This window comes from Juglans regia, chromosome 12, assembly GCF_001411555.2.
Source record: "Juglans regia cultivar Chandler chromosome 12, Walnut 2.0, whole genome shotgun sequence".
NCBI lineage: Eukaryota > Viridiplantae > Streptophyta > Magnoliopsida > Fagales > Juglandaceae > Juglans > Juglans regia.
The window spans coordinates 9,265,337-9,284,410 of NC_049912.1; the positions used below are offsets into that span (position 1 = coordinate 9,265,337).

General features: G+C 35.0%; 1 protein-coding gene, 1 non-coding gene and 1 pseudogene across 2 annotated transcripts; 1 reads left to right on the plus strand and 2 right to left on the minus strand.

Annotated features, from left to right (window-relative positions):
- Positions 1-1,632: 1,632 nt before the first annotated feature.
- LOC108989028 lies at positions 1,633-6,822 on the minus strand. The gene is made up of 3 exons (XM_018962470.2): positions 6,454-6,822; positions 4,444-5,099; positions 1,633-2,593 (listed from the first exon to the last, which is right to left on the minus strand). Exons 2-3 carry the CDS (start codon positions 5,043-5,045, stop codon positions 1,912-1,914), a joined length of 1,284 nt encoding a protein of 427 aa, XP_018818015.2. The 5' UTR covers positions 5,046-5,099; positions 6,454-6,822; the 3' UTR covers positions 1,633-1,911.
- Positions 6,823-12,796: 5,974 nt separating this feature from the next.
- On the minus strand, positions 12,797-12,903 carry LOC118344102. The gene has a single exon (XR_004797867.1). It is a non-coding gene; the product is annotated as a small nucleolar RNA R71 (small nucleolar RNA).
- Positions 12,904-13,980: 1,077 nt separating this feature from the next.
- Positions 13,981-17,642, plus strand: LOC118344005 (annotated as a pseudogene).
- Positions 17,643-19,074: the final 1,432 nt, after the last annotated feature.

Sequence of the window (19,074 nt, forward strand, 5' to 3'; positions counted from 1 at the left end):
GCAGTAGATCATGGAGTGCTTGGGCGTTGGCGTCGTTGGACTTCCCTTGTCGTGGCTGGTGGCACCAAATGGGTTGAGTGGTACTCTATTTTGAGATGCAAAAACATGGGTGTTTCGATGATACATGCGGCAGAGCTTTTACATTGGGCAACTAAGTGTAGGGTACAGTGGTGCAAGGCAGAGTAGTGGAGGTTTAAAGTGTGGCTCGGTGGCTTTCGACGTGCGTGGGAGACCTCGACATGCTGGTCAGCGTTGCTAGATGATGTGCATGGAGCTGGGGAGTTTCACATAGTGGCTAAAACAGGGGTATTGCATTGGTCGTGCGTGGAGGAGTTGGGGCTTCCAGGGTGGTTGGATGGTGGCGTTCGTTGGAGGCTTGCAGTGGTGTGGGTCAATGCAGGGGTGGTTTTCAGCACGTTTGGCTCTCGGTTGTGGTGGTTGCCGTGGTTCACAATGGAGGGTAGATGCTCTGAGGAGTTTGGATGACTGAGGTCATGAAAAGAGGGCAAAGGCAGCTTGGGGTTTCTTCATGCATGAGGGATGGTTGTGACGCACATATATATATATATATAGGGGATTGAATAAAAAAAACCCTAGGGAGGGAAGGAAGGAAAGACATGCATCGGCAAGCCGTGGAACACGTACGTGATTGAAGCATGCAGTGGGAATGGAAGTGAAACCTTGCATGTCGTGGAGTCTGGAATTGTTTTCACGGGCTAGGGCTCTTTAGCCTAAAAATATTTTGCCTACATCTTGGATCTTGCATGGGATTAATACATGAGCTTTTTTTCTAAGTTTTGGGCCTCGACTCAATCTAAAAAAAATATACTTGTCCCATAAATTTTATGGGTGAAAATCCACTTGGTCCATTAAAATATTTAACCTAATAATCAAACCTATTGAAAAATCATATTCCGCCAAAATAAAAAATAATAATTTCCAGGCCCGTGGTCTATAAAAAAAAAATACTCGTTAATCCCAAGTGGGTTTTTCGTACGTATAAATCCAAAAATTTTAGAAAGCGGGCTTAGTGCTGGGCTCGGGTGTTACAAGACAATATTTTGAGGGTTATGAAGGATCATATTTTGGGACCCTACTGTTATATGAATGTTAAAAACATATGATGTTTTGGGATATAGTAGATTATGTTTTGGTACCATGTTATTTGATCAAGCCCTTGTTATTTTTCCACTGCAATTTATTTATATTGCTATAAACATGTTAGGTACGTTGCATGTTAACTATCATGAACGAGGAGTATATAACCCAGTATTGCATATCTCGATACTTCAATCACTGCCAAATCTCATTTAATGGTTGGAGGCAACACAAATTTCATTTAAATTTGTCTTCATCTTGCATCTCATGAAAGAAAATGACTGATATTTTATATAGAGTTTCAATCCGAATATCAAGATATTTTCAATGCCATGCATCAAATAATATTAGATACAAAAAATGGGAGGATTTGTTTACTTATGTGAAAATCATTTTGTATGAACGTAACCTAGATATTCCATAAATGAATGCTCGTTACATTTAGAAATGAGATCGAGCTCACCATCAAGAAGTTTAACTTTACAATTGAGTATCATCGCAAGTTTATATTTTCTTATGCAGCAAGACTGGTGGTTGGTTTAGTGGAATTGCTTATTCTCAGCTCGGCCCGAAATAACCTTCTGGGATTCAAAGAAACATGTCCTGTCATGGCAGTTAGAATAATAGCTACAAGAGCATTGCCAGGACACGTTACCCTCTTCCAGGCTATAACTGCCATGCTCTCAAGTCTAACAACTTGTGCAAGCAAGGGACTAAACATGGATCCCTTGCAGATGCATAAGACCACATAAATACAAAGATAAAGTACAGCTGTTTTGTGTCTCTGGAAATTAATCAAGACGATTTTCCACATCATAAAGAATGGCGGGTTCGTCTCATGATCTTCCTACGAAAGGGCCTGCATGCCTCAATGCTGAGATCAACAGCTGCTGCAAGAGCCATAAAGATGGCAGCATCCTCCACACATGTTACATGTCGCAAGGCCAATTGTACCAATGGCTTGCTTCTCTTCCCTTCCCCTTGCACTCTGCATTTCATGACAAAACCACCAACAACTGGACCCAATGCTGCAAAGTCTCCACTGCTTTGTGGGCTCGGTATCGGAGTTGCTGCTGCTCGCATTTGTCTGTCAGTGTCTATGAAAAACTCACCCCCCTTTTCAGCGTTAATAAAAATCTCAGATATAAGAAGCTCCCCTCCCTCTTGGTCATCGGAAATAAGTCGAAATCGACAGCAGACAGAATCTCGGATGCCACGTTCACGCCATGCCTCAAGCTTGCCCCATGGCTGCCAACTCTCAGGTCTGCAAACATCTGGGCGAACAATCAACCAAGCTCCTGGGTTGGACCTGGCCACCCAATCACAACCTGTTGATGGCACAAATGGAGTTGTTATGAATGCTGCTGCAACAGCCGAACCAGAGAGATCATGTATCTTCACCTTCCAACCCTTCCTCTCTCTTCTCTCCATTTCTTGGTCAGAACTATCAGTAGATCCTGACCAGTAAGTGCTCAATGGGTCCACTTGGGGTACCCTGACAATGCATTAGACCTGTTAAAAAAAGGGGGACAAATAGCAGTTCGTCCTACTGAACAACATGGCTAACAGAGAAACAGAATCAAGGAAATATTAAAGTCTTTGGCGTACAATATCTTTCACAGATTGCAACACACTCCTCAAGGAAAAATTAAAAGTGCATTATCACTTTTTTCCCTTTTTTGGGGGGTGGGGTTGGGAAAGAAGTATACAATGACTACAACAAAAATGGCTAATTGATGGGAAACAGGATAAGTTCCTTCTTTTAAAGCTTTTGGCAATCAAATGGAACCTCATGAAAGATCACTGATTTCTCTTGCAGATTATATGACATAGAAAGAAGATTTTGTGTTACTTCTATCCATAAAGTGCATGCCACTCAAAGTTACATATACCGTTACGGTTTAATTTGTGGACTAGTTTCTCAACATGATGTTGTCAAAACCATACAAATCAGGAACCTTACGCATCCTAATTCTGAGAGAAATTATCCTTTAGCCCACGTAAATATAATCACCTCATTCTTAAATATGCCGCTAAACTTTCAATTGTTGGATTGTCATTTCCATCTAAATCAACTGTTAAGTCAAATGGAAAAAATAAGTAAACTGACCAAATTATCTCTCATATGAAAAGCTCAATCTCTGTCAAAAACTAGCACACAACCTGCACTGCAGTATATATCCATGGTGGAAATACTAAAGAACCCCTGTGATCCTCAAGAAACTCCAAACCCTCACCTTTTCTCATTCCTTCAACTCCAGTTCCCAAATGTCAAGTTAAATCACTCTCAAAAGCCCAACCACCGTATCAAAATCTTTAGGAAGTGTAAACACACCAGGAACAAACCCAATTCAAACAGGCCTAGAAATGATATATTATGTCAAAGAACTGGGTGCAGACTGCCCAAGAAATGAGAATATTGGCATTGAATGGGTGAAAGCACCAAAATTTGCAAAATGAAGACAATAATTGAGACATTAAGATGGAAAGGATCTCGTGTTTTGACTTTTCATTCACACTGTGTGATGAGTCAACAAGGAGGAAGAGGAAAAGGATTGTTGGGGGGGGACAAGAGGATGGTGATCACGGGAGACCCGATAGTGGAACTACTATAGCATTACCTTCAAAGCCAATCAAATGATCAATGTATCGGATGTAGGCAAAGAATCTTGAGGAGCTTCAATTTTGCCCTGTTCTCAAACTTCATCTTCAGGGACATCACTAGATCACTATGGTAGCAATGTACTGGCGTGGGTTTGGTGACATTAAATTAGAGGAACACGTGCATAATTTATTTGAATAGAACTGTGTGATTAAGACTTAGTTTTCATATATTAGTCTGACTTAGCGGTTGATTTGGATGAACGGGGCCAATGGTTGATTTGGACAAAAGGGGCCAATCAAAACTTTGAATCAAGGGATGATATGCAATGATTTAAAAGGTTTGGTGACATGTTAGAGAGTAAGATGCTAGTTTAGAAGGGAAGTGTAATTTACTCTAACAAGAATATTTAATTATTGGTAAGGTATTGATCTTAAATTCTTATTGTCTTTTACTTTTCCTCCTCCTTTTACTATATGGATAAACAATCTTGACATAGGTTTTAAGTGTCAATCAAATTTCATAATTTAATCTAACAAAAATATATAATTATTGATAAAAGGTATTGGTCTTAAATACTTATTGTCTATTACTTTTCTTCCTTTTACTTTATGGATAAACAATCCTGATATAGGTTAATTTCATATAACAGACAATAAAAGAGAGAGAGAGAGAGAGAGAGAGAGAGCATGTTGCAGCGATTTAATGGAAATAAATAGAAGAGAACACGCTTGTCATATCACCTGTCTCGACTAAACTTGCAACTGAAGATAGGCTGCTTAATGGAGCCTTGAAGCTGAACTATTTGAGGACTCAATCTAGTCACATCTTCAAACTGGAAAACGTATCTTGGATCAGGGTCCAGTTTCACTCTCAAATGAAGCTCTGGTCCTGATTTTCCACTCTCCTGCTTGTTTTTGCCAATACCTATCCAACCATTGAAAAGGATTATAGGCCTCCCTTCACACCATTCAGGACCAACCTCCAGTTTAAATGACCCAATCTGCTGCCTCTTGATGCTTACACCACAATGAGACCCTTTCCACCCTGTAAAAACAACTATCTCTAAAGATGCATGCGTGCCATGGAAACAGCCAGGTGCCAACAAGGCCTTCAGATCAGATTCTTCAAGATAAAAGCTCGAGGCAATACTGTGAGAATCAGGGGTAGCTTCAACAGAGGTTATTAAGGGTACTGATGTTGTCTGTACCGGAAAACCTCGAAGACGAATTTCACATGAACATGGAGAAGAGAGTGCACGAATTCCAACCGAGTTATAAGCTGCCCCAGGAATCCTCAATCCCAGTGAGCCTATAGACAACCTAATAAAAGCCTGAGGATCCATTAAGGTCACAAATTCTTTTCCATTGTAGATCTATTCTCCGATAGCTCAAGAACCCTGCAACATCAGGAGGCAAGTGACTTGATGGTAAAGAAAAAGACTTTCACTTGCTGAAGACATTCACATCTCTTGTTGGTGGATTCATTTTTCTATTCCCATAGTTCTATTTCAATCAAAGCTTGAATAAGTCAATATTTTTGCAGCATGTTATAAACAAGAAGCAACCAGCAACCCTGTATAGAAACTTATATAAAAGCAGAGATTTTTGGAGTACAAAGGTGATGAGCACCAGTAGGACAAAAGGGGAGAAGACTTTTTTCCCAACTATTGATATGTGGTCAGTTCATTGAGAAACAGGTTACACAATTTGTGTATTGAAATATACTCTTATCAGTATATAAATTTTGTATGCACTCAGAAGCCCACATGGGTTTTGGCAAAATTTCAGAATTTCCTGACAATTTACACTCAACAACCAGCATGTCAGCATATATCCTAATTACAAATTTCAACCACACAACAAATTACAAGAAGTATCCTAATCAATATAAGAATGCAGAAATTCAAATGGGTTAGTGTCAGAGCCTCTCAATCCAACTTCTCCACTGAATCGGCTTAAGAACATCGAGAAAAGAGTCGTATACTTTGGCTTCAATATTATTCTATGGTCAAATATCTCTTTGAATTATTTAGAAGGGGATTAAGCAAACATGCGACTTTTTCCTATGCGATACATTGTTCCAGATGGCTAGTGACTGAGGCTTCTTATAATTTTCCTTGTATATAGCAAAAAACTAGTAGCCTTGCATGATGAAAGTCCTCTGCTTAATTGCACTCTCTTTTTGAAACTGTTCAACTTCAGAGTTTTACTTTGCTCTTTTGAGTCGTATAACATGAGAAACTCAACTGAGAAAGTCGATATGGTAATGATCAGTTGAATCTAGCTTTCAGGATTACCGGTCCAAGACTCAATAACAATAAGATCAGACTTTCCTTTTCCTACATGTTCTCGTCAAGCAAACAGAAACGACGATTTTAGGAAAATCAAACTGCACTTCTTAGTACTCTAAAAGAGTACAAAATACTTCAAAATCCAATCATCATGTGTGGTAAGCGGAAAAGCAAACAACAAGCAAGGGTTTTGATTCAAACGGAGGAGTTACCCCATGCAGAAAAAAGAACAAATTTAGCTAGGGAGTGAGTAACCCACAAATGAAACTGCAACCAAAAGAAGATACTTGAGCACAAACAAAACCAAGAACAAATAGACACAACGAAAGTCATGCCACAAAGGAACTTGAAAAAAAAAAAAAAGGTGCGGCGAAAATAGCACAACAAGCCAAAGTAAGAACATATATCACACAACAAGCCAAAGTAAGAACATATATCACACAACAAGAGCCATCTTCACCTCAAAAATGCCCAGTTGAATTCATAGCTCCGATTCTTCACAAGAACAACCATTTGAGAAATGAGAATGAGATCCTGCTCACCCTTTCTCTGTTCCCCAATAATGAACTTTGACTTGCATCCGAGACTGAGAAAAATAAAAGAACAGTACGTACACTCTTGCGCGGATCACGACGACAATCCCAAATCGCTTCTCTCTTTCTCTCGTCGCGCTAGCCGAAGAAACAATAATATATTACGCTTTTCTTCCGATCATGCATTATTTGTCACGGATTAGACGGAGAAATTAAAGGGAATTATGCTTTATTTGTATTAGTTTTTTGGTGCAGAGAACTAGAAGGTAGAAGTAGAGGCTGACAATGATGGGAAGGGGATCTCCGCACTTCACTTGAAAAGTTAAATTAATACCGTTCAAAAATAAAATATGGATATTTTTAGCATCATGTTTCTTAACTAAATAAAATAAATAAATTTTTTATTAATTTTAAGTGAAATAGAATCTTTTTTTTTTATTGATTTTAATTAGGAGAGCGAGTGGAACATAAAACAAATTCGATAATATTTATTGTTTATCTAATAAATATTATCGATTTTATTTTATTTCCTTCTCTCTTCTATTTCAAATTCTTAAATTTGAACAAAAACATTATTAATATTTTTTAAAAGTCCTAGTTGCCTTCTAAAATTGAAAATTATAATTTAATCCAACAATTCAAGATAATATTTTTTACAATAAAAATATGACTACAAGAGGAAGCACCTTCCCTAGGCAATAAAATACGCCCACTTGGCCTTTTAGGCTCGTTTGAATACAGAAAGATTAAATTTTTTTTATTTTATTTTATTATTATAATTTTTTTAAATTTTTATATAAAATATAATAAATTATTTAATTTTTTTAAATATTAAAATAATAATATTATAATAATATTTTATTTAATACATATAAAATCATCTTATCTTACTATTTAAACGAGTCCTAATGATCATAAATCTTCAACAATTTAGAAATCGGATTTTAGGTAATCGAATAATACAAATTTGTAGCTGTTAAACTTTCTATTTAATTAGTAAGAATAAAATTAAAAATAAATAAATAAAAATATAATATATGATATATGAGTAATAAAACGACAAAATAAATAATACAGACGAAAAGGAAGAGAGAGAAGGATCGTGAATACAGCTGTAATCAAGCAAAAGTCTCTTTTACCAAAGGAATATTGCGGAATCAATCGCCATCCGACACAGTAGTAGTCCTCGTCTGCCTTACATCATCTTCTTATTTCTTAACCACCAACTCCCCCCTTTTAATACTTGGTTTCTTATTATTTATACAAATCAGGTTTTTTTTTTTTTATAAAAAAAAAATTGTGTTTCTTTATTTTTTAGTATTCCGTTGTTTATTTTTTATTATTTTACAAAATTTATATAAAAAATACTTTAAAAAAATTATATTTGCAATAATAATAATAATAATGGAAAAAATCAACTTATAGAATTTTTAATTCCTAACTTTTCACCTCTTTAATTTTATTTATTTATTTTTTATTTTATTTATTTTTGTAAGCAATGAAGGATGAACACAGAACAGCTCCAAGGGCCAAGCCCATTCCATGCTTTATTGTCCTTATCAAGACAAAGACAAGTTGAATTAAGATTTTGGATTTGTGCATTTATTTCATTTTTAATATAAAATTTTGATTTAGTTTTTTAGTGGCTATCATATTCATGCTTTCTACATAATTAGTGAGCTTTCTTTTCTTTTTTTATTCCATATTACAAAAAAATTTGGGTCTATGATAGTGATTTGTGGTTGTATTTGACATTTGTGCTGTCTTGAAATTATGGTCTTGTTTTTTTCCCCTACAAAATACAAATAATGGGAGTTTTCCAAAATTATGGTTATTTATTCGCTTACTTTTTTATGAGATAACCATATATAGTAAGCTATCCAAGTATTTGTGGATTCTATTTTTTAGACAATATTATTGATAAAATAATTTTTTTATCTTTTTTTTTTCATTTACTTGACCACAAATAATATAATTTTTCATGTTGGGACCCACTTTTTGTCAAATGAATTGCTCAAAATTTACAAGTTCTAGGCTTGCACAAGTTATTTTCCTATTTTTTTTTTTTTTAATTCTCTAGTAGAGGAAATTTCAATTCATAGGGTTCACTTTTTCTTTTATCAAGTATCAATCAAGTTTTTTTTAGTATAAGTATTCTCAGGTATTCTATGAATAGTAGTAAAAAAATAATGATAGAATATTGAATAGTAATGAAAAATAATAATAAAATAATAAATAGTAATAAGGTATTCTCAGTATCCAAACTAGGTCATAACAAGTCATTAATAAGAAAAGAGTAAAACAGAAAGAAAGAGGAGAAAAGACAAAGATCATCAATACGAAAGTTTAAGATCTTGAATTGTGATTGCATAAGAGTGTTAGAGTTCTAGATATGAAAGATAAGGCAAAAATGATCTTTGGGGAAGGGAAATCTCTTTAATATAATAAGTTTTCTTTTTAAATTAAGAAAGAAGAGATGATATCGGTGGATAGTTTAAAATAATAGGAAAAACAAATAAAATAGACTTATATATATATATATATAGTATTTATTGAGTATCAAACGCCATAAAAAAATATTAGGTGGACAATAATAAATATTGAAAACTCATCTCATCTATTTATATTATCTCTTCCATTTTTAGTCTTAAATTAAAAGATTTTTTAACTATCTAGCAACAAATAAAAAAAAAAAAAACCCATAACAGCTCTAGTAAATTAGAAAAATAAAATCGAAGTGGAGGCCTAAGATGGTAATTAGATCAAGTTCTGAAGGCAAAGCTGAGATTAATGTTCATGCTATTCTTCATTTTGCATTTTTTATTTTTAGTCACACAAACCAATGTCGCATATTTTAATTGCTTTTTTATTTAAATAATTAACATAACAAGTATGGCTATAAATGAAATAGTTTGTTCCATAATCCACTCGATACTTACTCAGTTAAACTCTAATCGAGCTCGGCTCGTGAAAAAAAAAAAAAAAATGTTCGCCCGTAAAAGCAGATAACCCCGCTCAATTAGTAAATGACACATACCCGATAAAACTTGACTCAACTCAGCTAAAACTCGTTAAGCCCTACTCGTTTATACCCAAGTCGACTCATTAGCTTTACTTGATTAAACTTCATTCATATATTAATAAATATATACATATACCTATATATATACATATTTGTATGTATTAGCTAATAATATAAGCATAATACTTTTATAATTAATTATATAATATTTAGCCTAATTATTTATGTCTATATATTAAATATATTTCATAACTATATTTTATAATTTGTACAATAATTAGTCGATAAGATTTAATAATTTTATATACTAGTATGTAAGAATTATATATGAAATAAATATATGCTATCATATTATGTGTATGGATTAATAATTTATGTAGGTATATAATATATTATTACTATGGATAAATATCAACTAGTTAAATATTAATTATTTATAAAATTTTAAAATCTTATTATTCAATAGAGGTTCTATTTGTTAGTTGTATAAATTTAATATTATATTTTTTATTTTTTATTTATATAATTTATTAATTATTAGATCTTATTTAGAAATAAAAAAAAAATTGACTCAACAAATTAAAAACCAGATTACAACCCGATTACAACCCTAATAACAAGATGCTTAAATTGTGCCATATCAACAAGTCTGGTAGCGACAAATTTTAAATAAAAATTAATATCCTTTTAAGAAATCACATTTAATAATTTAATATTAAAAATCTTACGTGTACACGTGCATGTGCTACGCAAATGGTTTGTAGGTTGCTCTCTCGATTTATTACTGAAGCTGAAACTTTTGATTTTTTAGATTTTTGTCTTGATTGGTTTTTTCGATTTTACGGATTATCTATGTTAGTAATAATATTATATTTACATATACTAAAATATTAGTCTATTTATATTATAGTTAATAAGTATTATTTTTATGTGATTTTTATCACTCTTTTATTTATGAAAAGTGTTATATTCTCTTCAATACTATTGATTTTATTTTATTTCTACATATTTTTATTTATTTTCTTAGATTTGAAGGAATGAGAAGATTTAGAGCAAAATGAGAGCATTTTGGTTCAAAAGAAGACAATACGAATCCAGACTGATGAGAGACAGTGAGATATGAAGAGAGCCGATGAGATTTGAACGAGAAGCCTTGTCTCATAGGTAGCAAATAGATTTCTCTCCCCCAAAGGCTAGAAGACTTACCTCTCAGTATGTGAGGAAACTCGCAACCAAAAGGCGCGAAGATTTGACGATAAGGCTCTAGGTGGTTAGATTGGGTAACTAGTCTAAACAACCAACTTAAAAGACCAACTTAAACGATATCGTGGACAACAACTAGAAAAGATGAGGAGTCTTTCATCCCGGTTGGGAGTCGTTCCACTCGATAGGCGAGGAGAGGGCCGTGTGGTCTTTGTGACATGCACGACCGTTCATTTGTGACATTCCCGCCATTAATATTTAGTGCACACGGCATCTCCCCCGATGGAACCCTTCCAAATTCAGCAATCAATCTATTGGCGACCAAATCCTTCCGAACTCCGCAATTCAAGCCACATATCACTGAATCTTCCATTTTAGATAATTCCGATTTTCTTGAGATAATTTTCTTTTATGTTAACATCTATCTTTAGAAACTATTTTTCAGATTTTTAGGCTAGACTGTAACTACATTTATTTGTTTCCAGATTTGAGTTTTGACATCTATTTAATCTCGTCTTGTGAGATGAATATGGAGTCTTGGTTCTTAATCTTAGTTTTATGTTCTAGAGTCTGAGTCTGAGTTTAGAGTTTCAGAATTTATTCTTGAAGTGTTCTTTCGAAAAGGCGACACTGGAGGGCAAAGACGAGCCGAATGCTTCATCAACTGATTTCAACGAAGAACACATGTTTTATTCTTTTGCTTTCCAATTCCATTATGAACTAATTCTATTTTCTAGAGTTTTGATGTAGCCTAGCATTGATCACACAATTTATATTCCAACTTATTTTATTTTCAATATTTCCATGATTGAGTGTTTATTCCTTGTTCTTAAATCTTGTAATTTTATAGATAACTATTGTTCAATCTATGGAATCATAACCAGACCGAGAGGTGATTTGTGATTAAACTCTAGAATTAAACACCATTAGTTGAGCAAAATCAGATATGCTTTACTGCGAGTAGTGTGATTTTCAAGAAAAATCCAAAGAACTTAATAAGTCTCCAATTAGTTAAATTCACATAGAGATATGGAGTTATTAGTTGGAGATATTATTGGTATTGTTCGAGAAAAAATATTGAATAGTTAAGGAATTTTTATCATCAACTTGGGATAATTGGGATTTTATAACAAGGAAGAATAAATTGTGTGGGATTTGCTAGGTAAAGTCAAACGCTCTAGATCTATTCTTATTATTTTAGAATCTTAATTTTAATATTCTTTTATTCAGTTTAATTTAGATAAACCAATATTCAAATTTCAGCTTCTCAAATAGTAATTAATTTAGTCATATTTAATTCAATATTTAATAACATCATTATTCCATGTGGGTTCGGTAACCATTTTCTTTAAAACACTTTACTACTGATTACGATTCTGTGCACTTGTAGATATATTTTTATGCAAACAAGTTTTGGGCACCGTTGCGGGGGAATAGTTATTTGTTATTGATATTGATACCAGTTACATTTTTACTACTTTAGATTTTATTTTATTTGTTTAAATTAGATTTCAGTTTGATTTATTTTTCTTTTCAGGAATTAGAAGTGCATGCGCCGATCAAAATCATTAGACTATATACGTTTTGATCCCAAGATTAAAAGAAAATTACATCGGATCAATAAAGAGAAAAGGAAAGAGGTCGCTGCCTCCATAGTTAATATAGCCGATCAGGAGCACAAGGTGTTAAGAGACTATGTAATGCCCTCGGTCAATGGGGCAACGTCCAGTATAAGGCGGCCAACTATACAAGCTAATAACTTCGAGATCAAGCCGGCCATCATTCAAATGATTCAACAAACCATCCAGTTTGAATGAGTGTCACAAAAGGATCCTAACGTCCATATTGCAAATTTTCTAGAAATTTGTGATACTTTTAAACACAAAGAAGTAACAGATGATGCAATTTGATTGAGACATTTTCCTTTTTCACTTAGGAAAAAAGCAAAAGCTTGGCTGAATTCTTTACCGCCTGGCATCACCACCACCTGGGAGCAATTGGTACAAAAGTTTTTAGCAAAATATTTCCCTCCAACCAAGACAGCGAAGTTAAGGAATGATATCATTACCTTCACCCAATTTGAGGGTGAATCATTATATGAAGCATGAGAGAGATACAAGGATGTATTGCATAAGTGTCCACATCATGACCTCTCATCCTAGCTTCAAGTACAGACGTTTTACAATTATTTGGAGTCCACAAATTGATCTATGGTTGATGCAGTTGTAGGAGGAGCACTAATGAGTAAGACCCTTGAAGCCGCATATGAACTTTTGGAAGAGTTGGCGTCTAACAACTATCAGTGGGCTGCAGAGAGAGCAATGCCAAAGAAGGCGGCCAGCGTTGTTAAGCATGACTTTATGTCCGCAATTGCGGCTCAATTGGCAAATATATCCAACAAATAGGTAAAATGAACGTTAATGTTATTCAAACTAATGTTGTTTCTGATAATTGTGCAGGAAATCATTCAAGTGTAAATTGCCAAGTGGGGAATCCTTTTGTCCAACCGAGTCATGAACAAGCCCATTTCTTGTCCAATTCCCAATGTCAAAATAATCATTATTCAAACATGTTTAATCCCAGATGAAAAACTCACTCTAATTTTTCTTGGAGTAATAACCAAGTGCTGGCTAGACCACCTCAATAGTTTCCACAACAAGAGAAGAAGCCAACACTTGAGGATATGTTTATGCAGTACATGCAAAAGATTGATATGGCAATGCAAAAGACTGATATGGTGATCCAAAACAACTCGATTTCAATCTGCAATCTTGAGGCACAAATCGGTCAGCTCTCTAACATGCTTACTGAGAGGACAACAGGGACTTTACCGAACAACACTATGACCAATCCTAAAGAGCATGTCAAAGCCATAACGTTGAGAAGTGGACGGAAATATGACCAGCCACAGTCGGGAAATACCGAGCGAGATGAAGAAACTGCTGAAAATGTGGAGTCCAAGAAGAATGAAACCGAGTACGAGGTGAAAGAAACTGATCAGGATGTGACCGATTAGCAAGCTAAGAAGACTAAAGAGAATAAAGGAGCTTCAAAATCCAATAAATCCATGGAGTTTATTTCTGAAACTTATTCTCTTTCAATTTATGATCTACCAATTTCATTTCCGTAGAGATTAAGAAAAAATAAGATTGATAATCAGTTTTCTAGATTTTTGAGTATATTTAAACAACTGCATATTAATATTCCTCTCATTGAAGCTTTAAAGAAAATGCCTAAATATGCAAAATGTTTTAAGGATATATTATCAAATAAGCGGAAGTTGGAGGAGCATAAAACTGTGATGCTGATAGAGGAGAGCAGTGCAATTTTACAAAAGAAGCTATCGCCTAAGTTGAAAGATCCAGGGAGTTTCATGATCCCTTGCACTCTAGGAAATTCCTATTTTGATAAAGCTTTATGTGACTTAGGGGCAAGTATTAATCTAATGCCTCTTTGTTTTCACGAAATTAGGCCTTGGAGAAGCAAAGCCGACCACTATATATCTACAGTTGGCAGACAGATCTATTAAATACCCGAGAGGACTCATTGAGGATGTATTGGTGAAAGTTGATAAGTTCATCTTCTCGGTTGACTTCATTGTGCTTGATATGGAGGAGGACGAGTAGATTCCTTTGATACTGGGCCGACCTTTCCTGGCGGGGAGAACTTTAATTAATGTCCATAAAGGGAAACTCATTTTGAGGGTCGACGAGGAGCAGGGCACGTTTGACGTGTTTAAATATATGGAATTCCAGTCCAAGATACATTCTTGTTTTCAAATAAGTGACCGAGATATGGTCAAGGCCGACGAGACTTATAGAGCTAAATTTCCAAAGCAACCATTTGAGGTATGTCCTACTCACTCTACGTCTATTAAATTTGAAGATGAAAAAGTTAAAGAGTGTGAGAGATATTTGGAAGCTATATCTTCCCTTTCTCCTTCAATAAAACCAAAAGTGGAAGAACTAAACTCATCTCAACTAACGACACCCAAGCTTGAACTCAAACCGCTTCCATCAAATTTAAGGTACGCTTTCTTAGAACAAGACTCTACTTTTCTAGTCACTATTAACAGTTCCTTGAGTGATGTAGAGGAAGAGAAGTTGTTGAGAGTTTTGCAGTAACACAATATGGCCTTGGGTTGGACCATCTCGGATATCAAAGTAATTAGTCATTCAATTTGCAGCACAAGATTTTAATGGGGGATCATTTTAAACCGATCGTCCAACCCTAGAGGAGATTGAACCCATCAATGCAAAAAGTAGTGCATAAAGAAGTATTGAAACTTTTAGATGTCGGGATTATTTATCCAATATCAGATAGTGCATAGGTAAGTCCAGTGCAAGTCGTCCCAAAGAAAGGAGGGATAACCGTGATAAAAAATGGTAACAATGAACTCATACCAACAAGGACGATCAGGGGATGGCGAGTATGCATAAACTATCAAAGACTAAATGATGTAACTCAGAAAGATCATTTTCCCTTATCGTTTATTGATCAAATGCTAGAAAGACTCGCCGGCCACGCCTACTACTGTTTTCTAGATGGATATTTCGGTTACAATCAAATAGTCATTACACTCGAGGATCTAGAGAATACCACTTTCACCTGTCCTTACGGCACTTTTGCATATAAGCGCATACATTTTGGTCTTTGCAAGGCACCAGCTAATTTTCAAATATGCATGATGTCCATCTTCTCGGATATGGTGGAAAAATTTTTAGAAGTCTTCATGGATGACTTCTCAATTTTTGGTCACTTTTTTTATAACTACTTATCTAATTTATCTTTAGTTTTGCAGAGATGCAAGAAGTCAAAACTTGTTTTAAATTGGAAAAAATGTGACTACATGGTCAAGGAGGGAATAGTGCTCAGCCACTGCATTTTTTTCAAAGGAATTGAGGTCGGCCGAGCAAAAATATAAGTTATTGACAAACTCCCACCACTGACCAATGTGAAGGGCATAAGGAGCTTCTTGGGTCACGTTGGGTTCTATCATCAATTTATAAATGATTTTTTCCAAATTAATAAACCTCTCTGCACTCTGTTGATTAAAGATACTCGGATTGAATTTTTTGATAAAGGCTTGCATGCTTTTGAAACATTGAAAAAGAAATTAATTTCAGCACCTATCATTGTATCACCAAATTGAAATTTACATTTTGAATTAATGTGTCATGCTAGCGACTATGCTATAGGGGCTGCTTTAGAGTAGAGAAAAGATAAAATTTTTCATCTTATTTATTATGCAAGTCGGACTTTAAAAGGAGCTCAACTTAATTATGCTACTATTAAAAAAGAATTGTTAACAGTTGTGTTTGCCTTTGAAAAATTTCATTCTTATTTGATAGGTTCAACGGTGGTCGTCTACACCAATCACTCAGCTCTTAAACACTTGTTGTTGAAGAGGGATGCCAAATCAAGACTGTTAAGATGGATTCTGCTACTACAAGAGTTCGATTTGGAAATAAGAGATAAGAAAGGTACCGAGAATGTAGTGGCCGACCACTTATCTCGCCTTGAGCTTAAAGAGGCAGCTTGCGAGGAGAATTTTTCAATTAATGAGACATTCCCGGACGAGCAATTCATGGCTATACAAGTTGTTCCATGGTATGTCGACATGGTAAATTATTTGGTGTCTAAAATTTTATCGGCCGAGATGACATATCAACAAAAGAAGAAGTTCTTCTCTGACTTGAAATATTATTTTTGGGAGGAACCTTTTTCTATACCGGCATTGCATGGACCAGATAATCAGGAAATGTGTGCCTGATAAAGAGATGGAGAGCATATACAAACATTGCCATTCATTAGAAGCAGGCGGCCACTTTGGTAGAGCAAAACAACAGCGAGAGTTTTACAATGCAGCATTTCTTGGCCGACTATTTTCAAAAACTCTTTTAATTTTATTAATTTATGTGATAATTGTTAAAGGGTTGGCAACATTTTTAGGAAACATGATATGCCTTTAAACAATATTTTAGTGATTGAATTATTTGATGTTTGGGGTATAGATTTCATGGGTCATTTTCCATCCTAATATTCTAACAAATTTATTTTAGTTTCTAGAGATTATACCTCGAAATGGGTGGAAGCGGTCGCCTTGCCAACCAATGATGCGAGGATCGCAATGAATTTTATGGAAGAACATTTTTTCCCGATTTAGCATGCTGAGGGCCATAATCAGTGATGGCGGAAATAATTTTTGCAATCACCAATTTAAAGTGCTATTGACTAAATATGGCGTTACCCATCACGTGGTGACACCAAACCATCCCCAAATGAGCGGCCAGGTCGAGATGTCTAATCGGGAGTTGAAGCACATACTAAAGAAGACCGTGAGTGTCTCTCAGACAGACTGGGCGAGAAGGTTAGATGATGCGCTATGGGCCTATCAGACAGCATTCAAAACACAGATTGGGATGTCACCTTATCAGCTCGTTTATGAAAAAGTCTGCCATCTACCCATGGAGCTAGAACACAAAGCCTATTGGATGACAAGAACACTGAACTTCGATTTACAAGTGACTGGCGAGAAGAGAATACTGCAGATCAACAAGATGGATGAGTTCCACAATGATGCTTATGAGAATGCTCAGATTTACAAAGATAAAACGAAAAGATGGCACAATAAGCATATTCTGAGAAGAGAATTTGAAGTCGGGCAAAAAGTTCTATTATTTAACTCAAGACTTCGACTCTTCCCAGGAAAGTTTGCTCTCTCAGTGGTCGGGACCGTTTGTGGTGACTCGTGTCTTTCCCTATGGGGCGGTTGAAGTTCATCACGAGACAAAAGACACATTTAAAGTTAATGGACAGAGATTACAACCCTATATGGATGGAGCCTTTAACTTAGAAAAGTGTTCCATCGATCTCGCCAGTAATAAATGATGAGAGGACAATGTCTAGCTATAGATTTTAAATAAAGCGTTTTAGGGAGGCAACCCAAGTTTTATTTTATTTTATTTTGTTAAGTTTTATTTTTTGCTTAATATTTTTTATATTTCATCTTGCATGAACGAAGAGGCGAGGAGATCTCCAAGGAGTACACGGCTACACCTTCAAGGAAAATATTCAATTGGAAGACTAGAAAAATCAGGGAAGCATCTCTTACCTTCTCTCATTCTTTGCTTTAATTTTTCTTCATTTTTTTCCATTAGGGACAATGTGATATTTAAGTTTGGGTGGAAATGACATTATTTTTTTTTTAAATGTCTGACCCACCGAATAAAGGGGTAAAAGAGAGATATTTGAAAATGCAATAAAAAGAGGTATGTTGAGAGATTTACAATGATTGAGAAGAGATATTTGTGTTAAAAGTGAGAATGCTCTATTTATTTTGTTAGTGTTCAAACTTAAATTCTCTTGTTTTGTTTGAATCCTACATTTTATTTGTAGCCCTCACCCTAGCCTTACATTACAAGCTTAATAAAGACCTATTGATCCCTAGTGATAGTTTCTGTTCTACATTAGTGGAGACTGATTTGAAAAGCAAACCTATGGAGTTTTTAGAGATCTATTATTTATTTAATTGTTTGCATAAAACTATCCGGGAGCTAATGATGAATTGAGAATGATGGGTATGCATGAATGTGGGGATGGAAAATGCGGTGGAATTGAGTTTTGAATTAACTTTTGGACTTGATTGATATTGAATGATTCCTTTAAATTACAGACTTTAGACATCTTTGAGGCAATAAATTTTATGAATCAAACTAATGCTTGTTTTAATTGTCTTTTCTTTTCTTCTTTGCTCAAGGGCGAGAGCTTAAGTTTGGGGGTATTTGATAAGTGTTATTTTTATATAATTTTTATCACTCTTTTATTTATGAAAAGTGTTATTTTCCTTTCAATACTATTGATTTTATTTTATTTCAACATATTTTTATTTATTTTCTTGGATTTGAAGGAATGAGAAGATTTAGTGCAAAAAGAGAGCATTTTGATACAAAAGAATACACTATGGATCTAGACCGATGAGATGCAGCAAAATCTGAAGAGGGTTGATGAGATTTGGACGAGAAGTCTTGTCCCGTGGGCAACAAAGAGATTTCTCTCTCCCAAATGCGAGAAGACTTACCTCTCGGTAGGTGAAGAAACTCGCGACCAGAAGGCGTGACCAGAAGGCGCGAAGATTTGGCGACAATGCTCTAGGTGGTTAAATTGAGCGACTAGTCTAAATGATCAACTTAAAAGACCAACATAAACGACATCGTGGGTACCAATTAGAAAAGGCGAGATGAGTATTTCATCTCGGTCAGGTGTCGGTCCACTCGGTAGGCGAGGAGAGGGCCGTGTGGTCTTTGTGACTTCCACGCCCGTT